Raw genomic sequence first — 16,076 nt, forward strand, 5'->3', positions numbered from 1 at the left:
ACCAAAATAATTGAAACTAGTATGATTATATTGTGTTATTTTGACAAATAACATATGCAGAATTTTGCAGAATTTAAAAGTATTGTGCGCAGAATTTTTAAAATTTTGGCACAGAATTTTTTATTTTTTTGGTGCAGAATTCCCCCAAAAGTAGAAATTCTGACACTGCTATCCTGATGTATTGGTCTCTGGGTGCTTGTACTGTGAATTTTTCGTGTGCACATACACAGCTATATTTATCTCATTGTGCTGGTAGTGCTAGTTCCCTGGTGTAATGACGACATTATGCTAGGAATATGAATCCTGAAAATAGTGTCCTGCTGTGATGGTCACTCTGGGCTGTTAATGTGAATCCTCCATTTTTGTTTGCAGTGTTCTTGTAGCTCTGTTGGTCCCAGGATATTAGAGAGACAAGGTGGATGAGGTAATATCTTTATTGGACCAACTTCCGTTGGTGAAAGTTACAAGCTTTCAAGCCACACAGAGTTCTTCTTACTTCTGTTGGTGAGAGAGACAAGCTTCCAAGCTTACGCAGAGCTCTTCTTCAGGTCTGTAAGCTTAAAGGCTTGTCTCTATCACCAACAGAAGCTGGTCCAATAAAAGATATTACCTCACCCACCTTATCTCTCTAACGTGAATTCTGTCATTACAGCCCTGTTGGGTGCATCCTAATATATTGAGAGTATGAATCTTGGCCACTAGAAGCGATATGTAAATCTTGATGCTAGTAGCCTGCTGTTTAGATCTCACTCCACTCTGAGCCTGGGAGTTTTAATTTTGGCATGTGTATCATGATGCCAAACCATGAAGACAGTGGAATTTGGAAAAAAGGTGAACACAGGGCCAGCCTTACGGGTGGGCACTGTGGTCAAGAAGCAAGGAGTGGGGTGGACTTAGGGTATGAGGCCACAGAAGGGAGCTCAGGGCAATGCAGAGGGAGGCAGCGGGATCTCAGGGAAATGGGGGGCGGGGGGAGAATTCCTCCACCACTTTGGCCTTGCCCCCTCCCCCACTTTTACAAAGGTTCCAGCATCTTTGCCAAGCCTTCCCCTCTCAATGAATTTCCAAATAGGTCTCCAGGTGCATCCACAAATGCTACACCTTATCCAGCATACTGTTGCCTGATAGGGTCACAGCATACTCTACACAAGCCCAAGCAGCCACATCGACCTGCCTAGCAGACATCTCATGGCAAGACATCTGTCATGCAGCAATGTGGCACTCCATACACACGTTCACATCGCACTATGCCATCGCCCAGGCAACAACAGCAGACCATGTCAGGCTACACATTTCATTCCTCTCACATCCTTGGACCCACTTCCATGCTGCTCACTGCTCACCCACGTTTGGAATACATGTAGGAACCACCACTCTAAGAAGAGGAGGACGTTACACACCTGTAACTGGAGGTTCTTTGAGATGCTCAGTTGGTGAAAAAGAAGCATAAACTAGCTGCATCCCTCTTGCTCATGATTCTCTCAGCGCAGGGAAGTCATTAGGAGGTACAGAGCTGGCATACCCACCCTCCCTGAATCCCCCAATGCAGGGGGCATGTCAGGACAGGGGGATATATTCAACTGACAATTAGTCTCTTGAGAACCATTACCAGCTAGTGCAAGAAAAAAAACGCATCGGGGAAATGAAGGACCCATAACCAGTTCCCTGACAGCCACCATGCTCTGCTTTGATGAGCGTAAAGCAGAGAATCTGGCCTACATGTTATCCACTTAATGGACAAACTTGTCATTATAAAATCTAACAAAACCTTCCCTCCCTCCCACATTACTGACTATTTTGATTGGTAATGTCTTTCTTTAAAAAATTAAGAGAGTGATCCCTAAAGAAAAAGTTTTACAATTTCATAAGTTATTAGTCATCACATATTGCAAGACATCAACAATATTATGTAGCCTGGAAGATGCTCAGTCTCTAAAAGGTGTAGTTTTGGTTGCGTGGCAGTTTGATTTAAATCTACAGACCTCTCTTTCTGGTCACACTGATGTGTTATTTCCTCATTCTAGTCTGTTTAAAATACTTGGGAGTACTCATATGGAAATGATGAATATGTTCGTAGTTGTGTCCATCTTTGTAGGATCCAAACCTAAGAAAAAATAATTAACAAAGCAAAATCATTACAATGTAACAACAATGAATTAACCCATGCAATTAAATCACACAATTTTATAGTGTAATTAACATTTAATCTGAACAATTGTTTTTAAACTAGTCTTCATTTTAAAGTAGACTTGTTGAGAATACATTTTTTTTTTTTAAGTAAAGATGGGAGGAAAAAAGCAAGAATGTCTGAAAGGCAAATTTCACAGAATGACAGGTCTGAAGCAAAAATAGAAAGTTCTATTTAGGAAAATAAAAAGTTTAGTCTATTACAGCAATATGTAGCAAAATAGACAAAATAGACAAAAGTCTATTTGTATCAGAATCAGCAGCTACATCCTGGTAAAGTAAATAATAATTACCTATATGCTCTAGTTATGAAGGAGTGAGTATAACAAACACATTAAAATATGCAGCATAAATGATTACATGACGGCCCAATACGATGGATATTCCATAAATGGAACTTCAGTTGAATGAGAGTTGCACAGATGCAGTGAACTCCTGGCCCCACTGAAATCAATGGGAGTTTTGCCACTGACTTTAATGAAGACAGGATTTCACCTGTGTAGTGCCTGAAGGCTCAGACCCACTGTTTGTCCAGACTCCCTACTCTTAAAATTATGCCAAAAAGCTGTAAGCCCTAGATGAATGGAGAAAAGTATATTGCACATCACACTTAAACATGTAGCTTTTAATTACTGCTTGACTATTACTGAGGTTTTCTTTTACAAAAAGATCAGCATTGTTTATTAACAATGCCAGCATTAGCTAGACATATAAAAACAACAGAAAATTTCCTTTTAAAAATTATAGCTAAAAGGTAAAGCTTGTTCTTGGGAGCTGTCATTTTCCTGCTTTCAGGTAGGAGTAAAAGAAATTAGAACAGGAAGAAACTCATCTGCATTGAAATAAATGGACAAAGATCAGGACTTTGAATATGGATTTTAGGTAAGTTTCAACACATGGGACAGATTGTGGAAATCTTCAATCACATGCATAATCCAACTGACATCAATACCTAAAAAACAAATACTGAAATTTACCTCATGAAACTTAAGAACTTCTCCCACTGATTTCAGCGCAGAACAAATTTCCTTTTTATCCTTATTTCTCTTACTTCCTGTGTATTAGCAGGAAAACGGCACCATCTGCTCCAAAAACTCGTTTTCTGTAACTTGTTCTGTTATGACTACATACTATTTTAGAGAGATGAAACATTTAGAAATCTGTATGTAGTGCCTGTTTCACATTTATATTGTATTTTATAAAGCACTATATAAAATGTCGTCCTGAGAGGTGCGGAGGAACATGCAACTCACATTGACTTTAAAAGGAGTCATGAATTAATCCACACGTCACCAATGTGAGGTAGGTATCTTCACTTCACAGAGCTGTACACTGGGGTACAGAAAGGCTAAATAACTCAAGGCATATGGCAAATCAGTGGAAGAAATTAGTTAGAAATAAGGGACTCTGGCCTCCTAATCTTGTGCTCAGTCCAGCAGGCCATGTTGCCTCCCCTGTTATATTTATAAAGCCCAGTTTTGTTCCTGTGACCGAAAGCCCCCCCTGTATTCCCCCCCCATACGCTACTGTAATAATCTTTGTATAAAATATGCCTTGTTAGATATTATTTGAAAACTAATAACTTGCTGGTCAATAATATCATGGTAAAATATGTGTAGCAACATTAAATGCAAAGTTTTGAAATCCCCCTGCATGATGTTCTTAGCACATGTACAAAATCACACAGACCTACCCAGACAGAAGTATCCTGGATGAAATGTGTATTTACCTCAATTTACATATAAATAGTAAACAGGGTCCTTGAGACAGTAGGGGGAGGAGATGGCAGGAGACAGAGTAAACTTATGTTTCAGCAAACACAGGTGAGAAGAAAGAACATGGAGTCTCCTTCACCAGACTCCAGATCATTTCTTTACTCTTTGAATAAACCATTCTTTGAGGGGTAACTCTCAGAAGAATCCACTTCAAGGGTTAACTGAACTATAAAAGAAAGGGGGAAGAAAACCCAAGGGATCCGTCTCTCTCTCTCCCCTAAGAAGACAAAGGAACCAGCCCTTTGACTTTGAGGGGTGACCCTGACCAGAAAATTTGGTCAGCCGCATGCCTGGAAACATATGGTAAGGATTTTACCTTGAACCAAGTCTAGTGTGTTTAAGTTTTAGCTACTAGAAAGGGTTTTATCTTTAAACCATTTCTAACTTTAATACCTTATACTTATACTCACTTAACACCTCTCTTTGTAGTTAAATAAACTTCTTGTATTTTTAATCTAATCCAATGTTATGTTTAAACTGAACTGTTTGGTAACTCCAGTTAAAGTAGCAAACTGTTGAATACAGGGGGAACAGACCTTTAATAACTTAATTGTCCAGGAGAGAGTAGGACAATGCAGAATACAGATTTTAAGGAAATTTGGGATGGGGAGTGTGTTAGGGTCATCCTGAAAGGCTGGTGGAAGCCAGAGAGTGACTGGAACATTGCCGACAGGCTGCTGGGGTCCGAGCTGCTGAACCAGGGTTGCAGCTACAATCAGACACTCAGGGTGTAACATGCTGTTAGGCTGTTTGTGAGTGGCCCTGGCTGGGAGCTACAACAGTAAAGCCCTGTCAGGCACCCAAGGTTGCAGAACAGGCGGTGAAACCCCTCACTGGTCTGGAATACACCCTGGAATGTGACAGTTCCTCAAGTTTTCCCTTTTTGGTAATACAAATAAATAAATAATGATCATCTTCAAATATTTTTCTTATACGCTGACCTTGGGTTGAAATGGATGTCCTCAGGAACTTGGCTGGGGTCAATGATGATTTTGTCATTGTCAACGTAACTATCCAAGTCATCTGGGATCCTAAATTTGGCCATCTGAACTTCTGAATCACTCAGGCCAGCATGAGAAATGCAGACATAACCCAACCTATCACATCCAAACACAGAATTACTTTGAAGAAATAGCTCAAAGTCAGATCATCACATTAAAGCCTTTTTAAATCAGTGTCTTTAATAGTTATTTTAACCCACTAATATAATTCTTTTCAATTCTATAGCACCTTTCATCCAAAGATCTCAAAGCACTCTACAAACATAAGCTTCACAACACAATTTTGTACATGGAAAAACTGAGAAACAGTGTAAGTGCCTGAGATCACACAGCAAGTCAGATGTAGGACCAGGAATATTATTTAGAAAGCATTATGTTGTAGTTTACAATCATTAGAATATATTGGTATGTCTCAACAACTTTTTTCAATTAAACCATTTTGAAAGTTTCCAATAAACATTCAGGGGAAATGAGTGAACTTAAAATACAGGCGTAATAATAAAAGTTGTGTTATAAATGGCATCTCACTCGATACAGCTTTTCTCTGTGTGTATTCAGTCTCCTTATGGACAATATAGTTTACTACTTTTTATTCCTGTTAACACTGCAGACTCTACACTGCTATGTTAGAGTGAGCTGGAGTCTATTCTGGCTCATGAATCACCAACAGAATTATTTACTAGAGGCTCAATCCTGCAAGGTGCTAAGCATCCAGCCCTGGTCCAGCAAAGCACTTAGCATGTGGTTAACTTTAAGCACGAGTATTCTCATTAATGTCAATGCAAAGCTTTGCTGGACAGGGGCCAGAGTGCCCTACACCTCACAAGATCAAGCCCCAGGAAGATATTTCAGAATTTGTATCACTGGTGGTGATGAGTGATCAAGAATTCCAGGATGAGATTGCCAAGCTGGGATTTAGGAAAATAGTCTTTACGTATTAACCAAGCAGATTTGACCTGAAGTCTTAGAAACACAAAGATGGAGCCCCATGATGTCATTTTTACAGAGTAACTTTACAAAGCAGAATCACACTAACTCTGACATCCACTTATCAGGTTCCATATTACTTCATGTTATACCTGACTGCCTGCATGTAATTTAGTAGTTTGCCTTCAGCCAGTCAGAAAGTTTGATGTAAATTAAAGACAAGAAGTAAGCTCTTCCATTCAGAGGAGTTATACAGGCTTCTGTCATGAGATCTAAAAGTGATAATGGTAACATATCTAAAACGAGTAAATTATCCATTTTGACATACCATATTAGTCCATGATACATGATATAATCACACCACCTGTCATTATCCTTACTGTCAATATCCTATGGGGGAAAAATAAAGCAAACATGACAAGGTTTCTTCAAAGATGGACCTCAGGTCAGGGCATGTCTACACTAGGGGCACTACAGCTGCTTCCTACACTGACAGTGCAGATGCTTCCTACATTGACAGAAGGTGTTTTTTCCATCAATGTAGGTAGTCCAAGATCCTGAGCAGCACTAGCTAGGTCGACAGAAGAATTCTTCCATCAATCTACCTGCGTCTACACCGGGGTTAGGTAGACATAATTACAGTGCTCAAGGGTATAAATTTTTCACACCCCTGAGCAACGTAGCTAGGTTGATCGAAATTTTAAATGTAGACCAGGCCTCAGTAACAGAATCTGCATGTGGACACAGAACAAGGAAATGATTTGCTTGAGATGTAGTCAAAAGTTGCAAAGGAAACAGAATCCTGATGTTAGATCCAGGCAGGTAAGTAAAGGAAGACTGATTTTTTTAAAGGTATTTTATTTCTAAAATAATAGTTCATAACAGATAATTGAAAAATGGAACAGATTTTAAAACAAGTTGTTTTTTAAAAAGTATGTGTATTTTTAACCCTATAATCTGTGTAGCTTACTCATTTGGAATATTAAATTCATCTTTTCTAAATTAGTTAATTGTTATAGTTAGTAGTAGTTCTATATTACCTTAACATTACCATTTTCAATTACTTCTATGTAATCTCTGAATCTAGGAGCTGAAGTGATATATCCTAGAAACACAAGCTGTCGCGAGCTATTCTTCAACAGGTTTGAAATAGCAATAGCCTGGAGCTTCCTGTCCAAGTCATCTCTGAAAGAAGTGGGAAACCATTACAAAAACATTTTTTTTTAAAGGATCAGAAAAGATTCTCACTGATACAAACACAGAAAACCATGGGTTATGCAGTGGAAAACAGTGTCCGAAAGTTTACAAAAATAGGATGCTTTTTAAACTTTTGAAATGTTTGACCTCTGGTGCAAATTAGCTGCAAATAAGAGCTTCTTTCTCCTCAACACACTCCATGAATAGCTTGTTCTACGTTTTTATACTGAGCTCTAATCACCATGAATTTCTCATCTGACTATCTTCTGCAGTTAAGACTTTGGATCTGTCTAAATTATAAGTTTAACTGTGCCAGCATATAACGGTGTGGCACATTTTGGAACGTCCACATTCTAACTTGACCTTTTAATTGTACTATGGACAGGACAACCAGATCCTAGCATTGCATTACAGAATCATGCTAAAACCTAGATAATGTAACAATTTCTCTAACACCATTCAAAAACGGTGTCCCACAAATATTACCAACAAAAATGGTGCTGGAACATGTACTGATTTAACAAAATTGATTTAAAGACTGATTTTAATTTAACCAATGCAGGTTGTGTGCATAGACAACACCAGAAAATCATTATTTTCCTGTATGCTTGTATTGTAGAGCCTTGCACTGGTACTGCTGGACAGATGCAGGTCAAAAGGCTTTATGCCAGAATATACCTTCCCAGTGCACTTCTTGTATTTACTGAATTTCTAAATATACCTTCCCAGTTCTCTTACTGTATTTACTGGGTTTCTAAATGACTCCAATAAAAGTATCATTGATCCAAGTAGTGTAGTTGGTTTGCTTCCTCCTACAGCTAATACACACTTAACACAAGCCAAACAAAAAAGACCTGCACTGATATAATCCCAATTTTTTAAAAAATAATCCTTTATTAATTTAAAAGTTATGGTTTCTGATTACTGTTCCCCACTTTCAAAAGCAGCAATAAAATTATATTTTTAATTAACCCATTATAAAGCCTCCATTATGAATATGAATTCTCATAATTAGTCTCAAAACACAATTTACTTTGCACCTGCTTCCTTAGCAAGCTGAAAATAGCACTATAAACTGATAAACAGAGAAATGCTTGATATGGGATGATCTTGTGCCCCTTCTCCAAAGGATCTGGTGCTTGGGTGGGTTGAAAAAGCAAGTTCCTCCCTCAAAGGAGGCTTTTGGCTTCCGAGACTTTTAGTTGCACTCAGGTCATGTTTTCAACCCTTTCTTTGTATCCATGAAGGCTAGAATTTTTTTTCCTTAAGTGAAAGCTGAGATCCCAATAATCACTTGACTCCTGGAGCTAGGGCTTTTAAGAAAAAAAGCCATCAACTATCACAAGACTTGAGAAATTTGCAAGAATTGGTAACACTAATATTCGCCCCTAAATACATGGAAAGCTGGGCTGGAGGCTTTAGGTCACTAGAGGAACACTGCTGAAGGGGAGGGCAGAATGGCCAGGGAGGAACACTGCTGGAGGGAACTTTAGGCTGGTCAGTAGGTAGGAATGCTAGCACTAAGCACTGAGCTCCTTCCATTCCCCATGCACAGCTACCAGGTGGGCTGCTTGTTTCTATTCTTTTTCAATTCAAATGAACCGGCCTCCAGGAGGTGTTTCCCAGGCCCAGAAACAGCGCTCAACCATGTCAAGGTGATGTGTGACTGTTGCCAGCAATTGCAAATTGCTCCACTCTATGTCTTCCATCAGGGCTGCTTGCATGGCAATGTTCTGCACAGCAGCTCCTGTATCGGCTGTGTAAATACTGCAGGATAAGGCACGAGGTGCTTGTAATGCTCACAACAGTGTACAGCTGAGCGGGGTCCGTGCTTATCGTGCTATGGTGTCTGCGCAGGTAGGAGGTAAGCACATCATGGAAGGCTAATGCCATGTGCCCATAACCACCCGTGTCAGTGTTTTGGTTCCATAAGGCATTGCAAGCCCAAGCCAAAATTCCACTCAGCTATGTGCACTGTGGGATAGCTACCCACCGTGCAGCGCTCAGTGAGTCAATACAAGCCCTGCTAGTGAGGATGCACTCTGCCGACACAATGAGCATAGTGTAGACACGCAAGATCAATTTGCTTAAATCGGAGGCTCGATGTTGCCTTAGCTTTCTAGTGTAGTCATGGACTGAGAGAAACACAGGTGCTTCCCCTCTCCATGGCCAGTTCCTCCCACTCCCTTCTTGTTGGGATGTGCTTCTCCTTCCTTCTCTGCTACCCTGACAGCCAGATTCTTTGGGGGCGGGGACACAAAGTTGGACAGAAAAATGGAAGTGACTGGGCTGCCTGCTTTAAGCTGTCTTTTAGAGGCCAAATTGGGAGCCGTTTCAGACCAATTCAGTTTAATTAGTAAGACAGTTTCCAAGAAATACAGCTAACTGGGAATGAAGCTTCTGAGGTGGGAAAGGGGTGAGGGGGAACTTAATGGGTGGGCAGAAGGAAGCAAACCGATCATTTTAAACTACCTCCCACATGCCTCTGGATCCTGGCCATTCTTTAAACAGGTGGTTATGGCCAGACACTTTCAACTTGCTTTCTAACATGATTATAATAATTAGGGAGTTTATGGAATTGCCACCAGTAATTGCTTGCTGCTCCAGTACAACCCACATTTTCTGTGCTCTTATCCTGTGATCTCCTCAGGACAGAATCCTGCTTTTAGCATGGCCCATTCATTAGTTTAAAGTGCCAAGTACACCTTACAGCACTATGAATAACATCTAAACACAGAGTAAACTGGAAGCTGCTTAGCTGTCTCTTCTAGGTTTTATGCCAAAGGCCCCCAAACTGGAAGAACATTTTGGGGGGGGGGGAAGCACAGCTCCCATGGAGGGCGGGGAGGGAGCACCACCTAGCTCTGCTCCTGGCCCTGACCTCACTAACAAACTCCAGCTGTTTTCAGAAGCTTTTTTGCATATTATATTCCTTAACTGAATGTATAGTTATCTCTGCATAAGTTACAGTAATTAAGAGATAAATCCCAAAATCTAATAATTGGGATCTTAATATTAGATACTGTGGAGAATAAAGCAAAATGAGTTATAGCGACTTAAAAGATTCACAAAACCTGCCCAACTATTAACATACATTACACAGCCATAACCAAGACATTCCAGGAAAGATTGAGAAAGACAATATATTTGTTAATCCCCTCAAGCTTTTGATTTATCAGCGCAGTTCTTCATTTCAGAAGCGGGAGGTCACATTTCACACCTCCAGTTTTAGCTGTCCAGTAAAGGTACTGAACTTGTTTTTTTCTTGCTGTTTATGCAATGTGTCTTAGAAGTCTCAGTCGGTGCAGAGGGGAAAAAAAGAACACCCTACACTTAGGCCCTATAACTTCTTACCAAGCCACAATTTATGCCATCTACCTGTACCTGAGTCTATCCTCCCTGATGGAACATAATGGAACTCTACTGAGAGGGAGGAGGCTGAGGTGAAGGGGAGGAATCTGATATAGTTTCAAAGCCAATCTTGACTCTGTAGACGAGAGGTGGGCAAACTATGGTCTGTGGGCCACATCCAACCCACAGGATCGTCCTGCCCATCCCCTGACCTCCCAGCCGGGGAGACTAGCCGCCCTGCCCAACAGCCATGCCACCGCATGGGCAGTGCTCTGGCCTGCCACTCCTACTGGGCAGCGTGGGGAGCACAGCTGCCTCTGGCTGGATTGTGCAGCTTCAAGCTCCTGCTGCTGGTAAGGGGGCGGGGAGCAGGGGGTTCTGGGGGACAGTCAGGGAGCAGGGGCGGTTGGATGGGGCAGAGGTTCTGGGGGGGTGGTCAGGGGATGGGAAACAGGGAGGGTTGGGAGTGGCAGTCCCGGGGGGCCTGTCAGGGGGCAGGGGTGTGGATAGGGATCGGGAGGAGCAGTCAGGGGACAGGGAGCAGGGGGGTTGGATAAGGGGGTGGGATCCCGGGGGGCAGTTAGGGGCGTTGGGTCCCGGGAGGTGGCGGTCAGGGACGAAGAGCAGAGGGCGGTTGGATTTATTCTTTTACGTAGAGACTGTCCGGTTTGGTCAATGTACATGGCAGAGGAGCATTGCTGGCACATGATGGCATATATCACATTGGTAGATGTGCACGTGAATGAGCCTCTGATAGTGTGGCTGATGTGATTAGGCCCTGTGATGGTGTCCCCTGAATAGATATGTGGACACAGTTGGCATCAGGTGCCAGCAATGCCCCTCTGCCATGTACATTGGCCAAACCGGACAGTCTCTATGTAAAAGAATAAATGGACACAAATCAGACGTCAAGAATTATAACATTCAAAAACCAGTCGGAGAACACTTCTATCTCTCTGGTCACTCGGTTACAGACATAAAAGTCGCAATTCTTCAACAAAAAAACTTCAGAAACAGACTCCAATGAGAGACTGCTGAATTGGAATTAATTTGCAAACTGGACACCATTACATTAGGCTTGAATAAAGACTGTGAGTGGGTGTGTCATTACACAAAGTAAAACTATTTCCCCATGTTTATTTTCCTCCCCTACTGTTCCTCACACGTTCTTGTCAACTGCTGGAAATGGCCCACCTTGATTATCACTACCAAAGGTTTTTTTTCTCTCCTGCTGGTAATAGCTCACCTTACCTGATCACTCTTGTTACAGTGTGTATGGTAACACCCATTGTTTCACGTTCTCTGTGTATATAAAATCTCCCCACTGTATTTTCCACTGCATGCATCTGATGAAGTGAACTGTAGCTCACAAAAGCTTATGCTTAAATAAATTTGTTAGTCTCTAAGGTGCCACAAGTACTCCTTTTCTTTTTGTGGATACAGAGTAATATGGCTGCTACTCTGAAACAATTTATACTGTACTTACGCCTGAATCCCAAATTCCCCAAGGCCAGAACGTACTGAAGAGAAACACCAGCTAGCTATAGTGTTTGGAGCACAGCTCTTCTCAGTCTAGCCAGACTACAAACCAGTAGTAATTCCCTTCATTCCGCTGCAGGGTAGAAGAATCTGGAGGGCAGACTTTGAAGATTGGCCTTTTCTAAACTGGCATCTTCTTTGCTGCATTCTGTAGCTAGGAACTTGGCATACACTGTTCTCAAAGTCTGCTGTCCAGCTTCCCTGATTTTACCAAGGTTCTGAGCGTCCCTCATCCACCTTTGGAAAAATAAGGGCTGTATTGTACATTAAGTTGCTAAGAACTTTTATAATTAAAGCTTGTCACATTTTAATTCATATTTTTAAAAATCCGTGTCTTTCCACACCGTCTGTTTCCAGAGATAACTCACCCCGACACGTGATCCCTTGTGCTTGGACCAAAATTGGTGTAAAAACCCAGTTTTTCTCCTAACCACATGGTTGGATCAATGTTCCCAATGAATGGCTTAGAGGTATCACTCTCCAGAATGGTAATAAAATCTGCACCTGGGAGACAAATTTTTGAAAAACTATAACTATCAAAAAGACCGAAAGTTATTCTTCTGATCACACAGAATGGATGCAGCTCCCTCTAGCACCAGTCAGTGCCAATTCTACATTGACCAGAGACTGGTCCATCTATTGGTTGTGTATGCTGTTTCTGAAGTGCTCCCAGCCCTTCCTAACCTAAGACTCCTCAGGATGGACCCCTTACACCAATAATTCAGCCCATTCCACAAAAGTGTTTGTTAATAGTGTACCTGAAGTCTCTCCTGCACCCCCACAAGATAGAATTGCAGCCTTACTTCAAGAACACTTTTAGAGCGATTTATTTAGTACAATAAAAATATGAGTGAAGGACTTGGTGGCTCAGAGGATTTGAATGGGACACAGAACTCTTCCTTTCTAGGGATCAGCTCAAATGCAGCTCACACAGGTAATGATTGAAATGGATATTATTTGATGACTGTTGATCTATGTAAAGTAAGCTAGTCTGGGTCCCGTTCAGAACCGACAAGTGTTCACTTCACAAAAAACTCACCATCACGTTCAGCACTTTTATTGGCTGTCTCATCAGAGACAAGAAATGAATGAACACAGCAACTGAGCTGCTCACTCACCATTAGAAATGTCCCCTTAAGGTCAAGGTTGAGGCATGTTGATAGCTCAATGTGGGAGAAGTTTGCTCTTCCCTTAGACATGATGTTTTTATTCTATGATTCTCATAAAAATCAGGTAATTTTAATCAGAAACAAAGCCATGCTTGCTCCTTTCTCAAAGGGTGGAATCTCAAATTGCTACACCTCAATTATTAGTGAATTTATGAATTTCCTAGAAAGCCATGCAATATTTATATAAAACATAGAATTCTGTAATTTTATATTAAACCTATGTCACCAGTAGATAGAGATGTAGATTTCTTAATCTAAGGTTTGTCTTGAAATTTCTTACTACGGTTTTTGACTTCTGAATTGCTTCTTTTGGAAATAAGCATTTCATTAGCACAAAGAAACTTTCAAAGGAAAAGAAGTAAATTACTGATCCTGTCATTTGTGCTTTTGGTTCATGAAGGCTTCAGTTGATTGGTTTTAATGTGCATGAGAAATAAATACCTTCAATATATTTCTTATATAGATACTTTCAGGTTAAAAACATGGGCTACACTGTTCTATCTGAAGGGGAAAAAAAAACACTAAGAGGACAGAGAGTAGCCCAACTTTCAACTCCTGGAGTTCTGAATTGGTTTTTTTAGAGGGTGGGGGTTGCCTACTGAATGGGCCAAGGTGTCAGGTCCCTAAACACGAAACCATCAGGGCACCTGAGGAGATCAGAGCCGTCTGTGCAGTAGTCCAGTGCCTCTCGTTGCTTCCTAACCCCCATGTCATACGTCAGCATGACATGCTGCGTCAGTGCCTGCAAAAACTGCTCATTGACATGGAGACAACCCCTGCTCAGGGGAACAACTGGTTCCCTTAGTAGAAGAGGAACACACAAACCATAATGTTAACCCCAACATCACTCCTTCCTAATGCCCTTTGTGCACCTGCAGAGGAGCTTGTCTGAGAATAATGTTACAAAGCCTCCCACCACACTCCAGTGCCACCTGATCTTGGCCCCTTCCATTCATGAGAGCAGTAGGGACAATCCAGACACATACATAGTGCTAGAAAAGCAAATTTCCTTGCTCATATATGTTAAAAACAACACCTGAGAGTATAAAATCAAGTATATTTTAATAAGAATTTCTCTCTCATACCACTATTTATAATGTTAACGTTATACATTTCTCAGCTTTTACAATGCAAATAGACGAGTTCATTTTTCAAGTTTATAATTCATAGCTAGCCATTTCATTTTCAGGTGCTCAAGAAATGCACAATGCTGCACTACTTTGCTTGCAGACATTGTAAGGGAATGTTTATTTTAAAACTGTTTCCATTGGAATTAAAAACAATGGAGAAGTTAAAAAAAACAAACTAAATATGGAGCCAAGTTTATCCAAAAGAGTCTTTAAACTTAAACTTTCTTTCAGTAAATGTACCAAATATTTTGCTTTGCAGTGTTGTTGTAGCCATGTTGGTCACAGGATACCAGAGAGACAAAGTGGGTGAGGTAATATCTTTAATTGGACCAACCTTTGTCGGGGAAAGAGACAAGCTTTTGAGGTTACAAAGAGCTCTACTTCAGGTCTGGGAAAGGTACATAGAATGTCACAGCTACATACAAGGTGGAACAGATTGTTAAGCATAAGGAGCTCCACGTGTCGCAAGAGGTCATTCAAGGTGAAGTGCGCAGTTAACACCTCTGCAGTCGTAGGACAAGAAGGGCTAGTGGGTTACAGAGTCATTCAATAAAGACAGTCGATTTACAACTCATTACAACAATTTTTTTTAGTGATTAACAAAGTGATGAATTTAAGCTCTCAGGCTCATCTTTTGGAAGAATTGTGCAGGCTTCCTTTGTGCAGGTCAGATATGGAGTGACTGACTTGTGAAAAGTGGCCTCTTAGTCTTCATCCTCAAAGGAAACCTGCACATAGATTCATAGATATTAAGGTCAGAAGGGACCATTATGATCATCTAGTCTGACCTCCTGCACAATGCAGGCCACAGAATCTCACCCACCCACTCCTGCGATGAACCTCTCACCTATGTCTGAGCTATTGAAGTCCTCAAATCATGGTTTAAAGACTTCAAGGAGCAGAGAATGCTCCTAACACAGGTAAGTAGATCACAGAGGTCTGTAGGTATTATTAATAGCACATTATTTCCACAAATAGAGAAAATCAGGAAGTCATGACATTTAAAATGTACCCACACAAATAAGGCAGGCAAATGAATAAGAAGGGAGGAGGGGTTACTCTCTCCCAATTCATGATGTGTCGTAAACCTGGATAAATACCACAAAAAAAGTTACCGACAGACATTCACTCACATTTTAGTGTATTTGCATAACCTTTATTCACACCCTTTTTTGTATTTGCCATCTGTAACTATTCTAATGAAAACTAGTAGGAATAGTTGTCATAAAAGCAAATTTTGAGTAAATATTTCAGAATAGTCATAGAAAGCAAATTTCTAATTCATAATTGCAAGTATTCACACCAGAAACTTGATTTTATAACATTCATCCAATCATGGAACAAAAGCATGTCATGTAATGTGTCCAATCAAAACAGCTCTAATTTAAAACTGAACCTATTGAATACTCAAAGCAAAACTAACATTTGTAAGTAAACTGCATGCTGAAATATGTTAGCATAAAACAATCTCTCTCACCTGAAGCTGTCACCGCAACACCCAGCTCTTTGGCCAGATAGGAAGCTCAGATCCCACCCACCCCCTTTTTAAAAAAAAAATAAAATCAAATCTCCTTAATGAATCGAGAAGGGATGCTTCTAATTCAGAATAGTTTGTCAGAAAGGCTCCATTCAGAGTGACATAGTAACAAGGTGGTTTGTCCCATTAAGAGTCAGAGGGCCTGGGGCCAGCAAGTCCTGTTCAGTTATCAGACGCAGCTGGGAAGGGATCAGGTGATTCCTATAAGAGCTTAAGGGGGGGCTGCAGGAAGCAGGGTGGCTCCTGTGTTCTGAACAGAGTTC

The 16,076-nt window shown here is 40.8% G+C and overlaps 1 protein-coding gene across 1 annotated transcript; it reads right to left on the minus strand.

Moving 5' to 3' along the window:
• Nucleotides 1-2,007: 2,007 nt before the first annotated feature.
• Nucleotides 2,008-13,176, minus strand: CWH43 (cell wall biogenesis 43 C-terminal homolog). The gene is made up of 6 exons (XM_074952060.1): nucleotides 13,017-13,176; nucleotides 12,346-12,481; nucleotides 6,931-7,075; nucleotides 6,219-6,280; nucleotides 4,904-5,059; nucleotides 2,008-2,104 (listed from the first exon to the last, which is right to left on the minus strand). Exons 1-6 carry the CDS (start codon nucleotides 13,174-13,176, stop codon nucleotides 2,008-2,010), a joined length of 756 nt encoding a protein of 251 aa, XP_074808161.1.
• Nucleotides 13,177-16,076: the final 2,900 nt, after the last annotated feature.

Source organism: Natator depressus, chromosome 4, assembly GCF_965152275.1.
Source record: "Natator depressus isolate rNatDep1 chromosome 4, rNatDep2.hap1, whole genome shotgun sequence".
Taxonomy (NCBI): domain Eukaryota; kingdom Metazoa; phylum Chordata; order Testudines; family Cheloniidae; genus Natator; species Natator depressus.

Bases quoted from the DNA above. Each gene is read 5' to 3' on its own strand.
- CWH43 (XM_074952060.1), bottom strand. From the start codon at position 13,176: ATGTCTAAGGGAAGAGCAAACTTCTCCCACATTGAGCTATCAACATGC. The intron at 7,076-12,345 runs GTGAGTTATCTC...CACTTCTTTCAG, and splicing joins ACAAGGGATCACGTGTCGGG to AGATGACTTGGACAGGAAGC. The intron at 5,060-6,218 runs GTATGTCAAAAT...TGGATGTGATAG, and splicing joins ATGTATCATGGACTAATATG to GTTGGGTTATGTCTGCATTT.